General features: G+C 37.4%; 1 protein-coding gene across 1 annotated transcript in view; it reads left to right on the forward strand.

The window, feature by feature from the left end:
• GRM5 (glutamate metabotropic receptor 5) overlaps nt 1-4476 on the forward strand; it is a 506006-nt gene extending 501530 nt beyond the window's left edge. The window contains 1 exon segment of the mRNA XM_019630869.1: nt 1-4476. This exon segment is cut by the window's left edge and continues 135 nt beyond it. Coding sequence (XP_019486414.1) covers nt 1-669 — 669 coding nt within the window. The 3' untranslated portion in view covers nt 670-4476.
• The last annotated feature ends 2655 nt before the right edge of the window (nt 4477-7131 follow it).

The following is a 7131-nucleotide window of genomic DNA, read 5'->3' on the forward strand; positions in this document are numbered from 1 at the left end:
GCCGGCCCCAAAGCGCGGTACGAGGCCGCGGAGCCGGAGGAGCAGCGCCCGGCGCCGGCGCGCCCGCGCTCGCCCTCGCCCATCAGCACGCTGAGCCGCCGCGCGGGCTCCGCCAGCCGCACCGACGACGACGTGCCGTCGCTGCAGTCGGAGCCCGCGGCGCGCAGCAGCTCCTCGCAGGGCTCGCTCATGGAGCAGATCAGCAGCGTGGTGACGCGCTTCACCGCCAACATCAGCGAGCTCAACTCCATGATGTTGTCCACCGCGGCGCCCGGCCCCGGCGCGGGCGCCCCGCTCTGCTCTTCCTACCTGATCCCCAAAGAGATCCAGCTGCCCACCACCATGACGACGTTCGCCGAGATCCAGCCTCTGCCCGCCATCGAGGTCACGGGCGGCGCGCAGCCCGCTGCAGCGGCCACGCCGGCGGGGGGCGCTGCCCGCGAGACCCCCGCGGCCGGGCCCGAGGCCGCCGCCGCCGCCGCCGCCGCCAAGCCGGACCTGGAGGAGTTGGTGGCTCTCACCCCTCCCTCCCCCTTCAGAGACTCGGTGGACTCGGGGAGTACGACCCCCAACTCGCCCGTGTCCGAGTCGGCCCTCTGTATCCCATCGTCTCCCAAATATGACACACTGATCATAAGAGATTACACGCAGAGCTCCTCGTCGTTGTGAAGGACCTTGGAAACCACGCCGGATCCTGCGAACGGAGCCGAGACAGCCGGTGTTCACACAGACACAGGGACGAGCAGAGTCGCCTGGTTAAGACCTGCGGTGGAAGATGCCTAGTAAACCCGGAATGGAAACATGAGATCAAGAGTGCTATTTAACATCAACCGACGAAGACACCAACTACACATCTTTTGGCAGATTTTCTTCTAGTGGCCTTAGAAAACATGGGCTTTTAAGAAACACTGCTTCTATTTTTGAGGGCTGACAAGGAGTCTGTTGAAACAGTCACATACCAAGTGCTTTGCTCTAGGGAAGCAATGAGTGTGAAACAGCATAACGGAGGGGGGAAAGCATAGTTAATCAGCAACTGTAAAAAGTTTCGTTTGTTTACTTTAGTTCTTTTCCCAGAAGATTCTTTGATTCATCAAACATGAATGTACATTTTCTAACAAACTCAGTATCTGGGACCAAAAGGTCCACCATTTTCTCCCCTCCTCTCCCCCCCCCCTCCCTTTTTTTTTTCTTTCTTTCGTTATTTTCCTTTAAAGACCTTGAAAAACAGTAACTTGGGCCTGGTATGAACTGAGGCATAGTGAATGTGTCCCAGGCATATCACACAACTGGATAATGACTGCTGCACTGATGTATGCTGGGCTTTTTCCAGAGACTTTCCTTTCCAATTTGGTTGTGAAATCCTCTTTCAAAAGCCCGCATCTGGGATTCCACCTAGTTATTTCAATTCACCTCCATTAACCGAGAAAACCAGTGGAAGATTTCTTGACTATTTCACCATGTTGCCAATCAATACTGGAGTAGCAAAAAAAAATATTTTCTGGAATACTGTTTTGTAATTCCCTCACTGAGGTGCGTTGTGTAGCTGGAAATTCTCTTTATAATAATAATAATAACAATTCTTAAGCTCCAGCCAGGCTATCTCTTTCATGAAATGTGGCCACTCCTCCTTATGAATGCTGTTCTGTTAGCATTGCCAGCTAAAATGTTAACATATGCATTTGGGCTTCTTCATTCTTTTCTTTTGAGAACCTGATGCACAAAAAGCTCCTGTCTTCTTTTCAAGTCCCACCACTGGAAGAATGGTCCATAGACCCAGTGAAGACATTGTCACGATCGATCGTAGGGACTGTTGAAAAATTAACACAGTCTTAACACACTGGAAAACTTAAACTGTGTCAAGTCGGCTTAGCAGAGATTTAGCCATGCCAGTGAGCAGTCATTTAAACTTTTTTTGGCTGCTTAAACAAGGCAGCTATGAACTATGACAAATGTAGATTTTTTTTCAAAGCAATACAAAATACTAAAACAGAGGAACCTTAATGAATAAACCACACAACCTTTCTTAGCCATTCCAAAAAGAGGCAAAGCAATTATTTTCCTTTTAAGAATAATTATTAATAAGAATTTGGGCACTTCATACTGTCACTTTTTAAATATTGCACAAAAGAGATTTAAAGTTATAATACAAATACACGTGCTTCGATAGGCTCATATAGATAGAATTCATAGCTGAAGACCTGCGTCTACTATCATTTCTTTCTTCCTCCCATTACAGCTATCCTCAGGTGCCAATTTTTTTTTAATAAGGATAGTAATAAAAGGAGGAGGTATCCTGTAAAGTTCAGTTGACCGAGCCTTATACTAAAGATAGCCTTATGAAAAAAATTTGCTATGAGGCAGAAACATATTTTTGGCAGAGAGAAAAATAAGTAAAACCTTTTCATTTTGCTCAATATTCTTATTTTAGTATGTATTTTGTTATTTCACATCTACTTAAAGAATAGAGAAATGGAAATATATCCATTGGCATAATTTAACATTCTCCACTTTTAAAAGCTATAATAAGCATACTGCTTGATTTTCCTTTCCTGATACCTGTTCCTATATTACATTTTAAATCAAATTTCCCAACATAAAATATTAGCTAACACTAATTTACTAACATATAAATTCAATTGAACCTCCTAAGACAGATTTGAAAGTGACATCATCAGAGCACCCTGATCCCAAATATTATAATGAGACCCTGGAAATAGAGCAAATCTAAGTTTTATGGCTTCATTGAAAGCAATGTCTGCCTCTACTTGAAAAACAAATGTAAATATTTTGAGGTATTACTATCCCTGGAGCCTCATCAAAAGAGCATTCACCTGGGGATTACTGTCTTGATTTGTTAGACATTGAAACCTTTCTAAGTATGCTCTACTATCCAAGTTTTAAAATTCATTTCATAAAAGCCTTATGTTGAGTTCCATTTTATTCTCAAGTACAAGTTTCACTGTATTGACCAATAGAAGAACATTTTTTTGAACTTTATCCATGATCAAATTCCTTTTCTAATTTTTTAGTAACATATTTCTTTAAAAAGCACACTAATTTATGAAAATATTTATTAGAAATTAAAAATTAATGCAAATAAATTAGCATGTGATAATTCCATATGAAATTACACTCAACTGTAAGAAAAATAACTTATCCAATTAGAGAAAAATATGTATTTTTCTCTATTTCTATACCCTTTGCCACTTCATTCAATACATTGTACAATACAAATTATTAGTAATGCATTCTTGAGATCTTTTATTTTGGAATGATGCTAACTCTGTCTCTTTGCCAATTCCAATACAGGTTCCAAGTAATAAATCTACAATACAAAGAGAACTGAATATTCATTCTAGGGCTAGGATATGAACTTCACAATTCGTTTGGGTACCTATTTTCATTGAATTTTCTTGAAAACAATCTGTTCCTGGTGCCCAGTGATAATTCAGTCGGGACCAAAAGGAAGGGGAAAGTACAGTGAAATGCTAAGTTTCAGAAAAGTGATCCTAAAGGATAGTTTGGTCCCAGAACGAAAAAAAAAAAAAAAAAGAGAAGAAGAAGAAGAAGTTATACGGACTATCTAAGCAATCTACCCATTCTTCGATTTTGGGAGAGGAGTGGGGGTCAGCCTTGAGAAGACCATATCTGGATTGGGAAGAACCATCTCTCTAGGTTAGGGGTGGGGGACAGAAAGGGAGTGTGGAAAGGAGAACCATATGAGATGTGACCAAAGCAAAGCAAAAAAAGCAAATCCCCAGACGTGCTCAGCCTTGATAGTAACAGTCTTCCCCAAGCTACTGTTGTTACCAGCCAGTGATCAGGAGCACTAGGAGCTATTTCTGACTGTAAATGAATTGTATAATGGCTCTGCTGCAGTTCTGTGACTTCCAAGCCAGGAATTAAATACTTCTTAAGAAAAAAAACATTTCCTATGCTAGTCTCCCAGCAAAATGTACATGTTTTGGGGACTTCAAAGGTATTATCTGAGTTCACATTTAGCCACAGCTTATTAATAATCCTCAAGCTGTCAGAATCTCTATAGTTACTATTTACAATTTTATACTGTGAAAAAAATACAGATCAGTGAAAAGCATAAAGATAAATCAGAATTTACTTTAAAGAGGGTCTGAGGCCTGGGAGATTCTCTACTATCTGTTGAAGAATGAGGCATGTATAAAATAGTTGGCTGAATTTCACTGATCTTCCCAATGTGAACAAATATACTATGTATATTGTGTGTATTTCTAGATTTCAATGGCAGCTGCTGGTGGTGTTGTAATTAGAAAATCTATATAGAATATAGATGTTTTAGGGAGATGGTGCCAATCCTAAAAGATTTGTGTGGGCTACAAGTGCTTGTACTTACTTTTTTCTGCACTTACAACTGATTTGGTTTTAAAATTGTGTGCGCGTATCTGTTCTTTTTCTGTTGTTGCAGCTTGTACTATTAAAACAATAGAGAATGTTAAATTATTTTGATGTGAATTGCAAATGGTTTTTTTCATAAAGTTTAACATTTTTATCAGCACTGTTTCGCTTTGTACTTGTATAAACGTGTCTTATTTTAGCATTTTAAAATACACTTGCCTGTTTCTCAGTTGTCTAAATCATGTTATAGTTGGTGTTTGTGAAGTCAGTTACTTTTTGAAAAATATTAAAAAAGAAACTATGATATGACTTTAAGATTCTTCCCCTTAAATGTTTAGAATGTTGTCTTAACAGTGTTTTCTAAGACCCAAAGAGCAATACTCTTATTTAAATCTTAAATTCTGAATGATCTACACTTTTAAATTATGGAGTTTACAAAGTAGCCTGTAGACAGTATATTAAAATAAAAATATAAACCAACCACACACCAACCAGAGATGCTGTCCCCGAAGAAATCAACAAACACTTTTTAAGACATAAATACTTTTTTAAAAACAAGGAAGTGTGTAGGAAATATACCTTGTTTTTTGTGTCTGGAACTATAAATATAAATTACAGATATAATTCCACAGTTATCTGTGTTGATCAAGGTATCACAGAAATAATATAGATTGTGTGTAGATGTGTGTAAGTGTATACAGATATACACACATCTATATAGGTATTTCACTTTTGGGTCCATCTATACATGTTTTTTGTGGGTGTATTTTTGTTTCTGTGTGCATGTATGGGAATATCTGTATGATATTCCCAGAAAAAATTTTACTTGCCAAATCACTTTTTACTTGAATGGATTCTTAAGCAAGAAAATTTACACTCCCTGGACACAAATTAGCTAAAACCAAAAAGCATAATGTAGGCAAGATGCTTAATATGTGGGAGAGAAAGGCAATGTAGATTTTAAAATATAGCTTCTCACCACTTCCCTACATTGTATTATTTATACACATATGATATGCGCATATATTCTTATAGCATATATGGAAATTGATACAAAATATGTTTGATCTTTAAAAAGGAAACCATTTTTTGTGCTATGTCAGACTTTCTGCTTTTCCTGAAGTAATACAAATGGACAAATGTTTATATAAACTTGAGGTTGAGGTAAAATCTCAGGACCACATACAGAAAATTATCTTTTAAAGATCAAAAGACTCTTGTGAGACCCCATAGAATTACGGAAGGCCAGCCAAAACCAGCTAAGGTTTTCAATAGAATTCTAATTCAATAGAAATAACATTGAATTAAAAGTCAGAATCTATTATCCTGTCCCACATGAACTTAGATAAATTACCCATGACTTCTCTATAATTCAATTCTTCTTTCTTTAAATGCAGAAGTGAGTTACAATAACTTGTGAAATTTCTTCATTTCCATTATTCTTGGTATATGCTAAATGCTCAATAGATAGTATCTATTATTAATGGCAACATATACAGTTAATATTCAGCAGGCAGCTTAGATATGTTATGTCCAATATTACTTGTGGAGCTGTTCTAGTTCAAATTAAAGCACTGGGGGGAAGCCTGCTAACACTTGAACTTATATGCAACCTTGGAACTGTCCAGTCTAGGATGACTCAGAAAACTGACCTTAAGCACCACAGAACAAATGTTTTTCTTCTCTAGTAATCTATGCTGAATGTTGGCCAATTTTGTGGTCATACTGTACATGAATGATCACTTTTAAAAAAATAAACAATACTCAAACATTTACCTTTTAATAGTAGCAAGCTAGAGAGACAGGTAAACGGGCAGGATTATATTAATGAAATTATCTCCTTAAACAAAAACATAGTATTTACAGGTTTTCCTCAAAGTATTTCAAAATTCAGAATCAATTACTACATTTCACCCTGTTTACTATTTTTTGAGAATAATTTTAATAGTGAAATTCTATGAAGCAAATTCTATGATTCAGCTTCTCTGGACATTCTTAGAATCATAAACCAAATGTATTTACAGGAAAACTTAGCTTATGCTCAACAAGAATAAATATGTTAAATTAACTTTTACTTCACACCAAAGGCATTTATTTTCACAAGATATATAAGCCTTTTTGAGTATATGACCTATATGAGCATTTATATAAGCAGGTTAATTATATGAACATACACTGAGGGTGCCAAAAATAAAGCATGCAAGTGGACACTTTGGTCAACGTTGCTCAAGCGGTAGTTCGCCATAATCAGAAGAGTCTGGACGCTGATGATAGCCACTTTTGAGCACCTCTTGTAATTGCAGAAGTCAAACGTGACTGTATTCATCTTTTGTTATCAGTATATATTATTACCATTTTAATAGTTTTTTCCTTTCTTAAAATGTGTGTAGATTTTTTGGCACCTTCTGTGTGTATATATCAGGCACATTTGACTTATTTATACACAGCTTATATTTTTACTTATTGATATAAAGCTTTTCATAACTTATATTTATATAACAGGTTAATATATATTATTTAAATGATATGTTCATGAAAATCACATAATACAGTAAATTGGCTTTTCTGAACTGCTAAATAGTAATAGGTGTTACCTAAAATAAAAGTTTTTAGAGTTTTAAAAGTTTGGAAAACATAACTTCAAGTTAAATGGTTGCCTTCAACTCAGAACTTGTCACTCTTTAAATTTGCTAATATACATTAACTCTAAAAGTCTCTCTCTCTCTCTCTCTCTCTCTCTCTCTCTCTCTCTCTCTCTCT

This window comes from Hipposideros armiger, unplaced genomic scaffold (genome assembly GCF_001890085.2).
Source record: "Hipposideros armiger isolate ML-2016 unplaced genomic scaffold, ASM189008v1 scaffold_960, whole genome shotgun sequence".
Taxonomy (NCBI): Eukaryota; Metazoa; Chordata; class Mammalia; order Chiroptera; family Hipposideridae; genus Hipposideros; species Hipposideros armiger.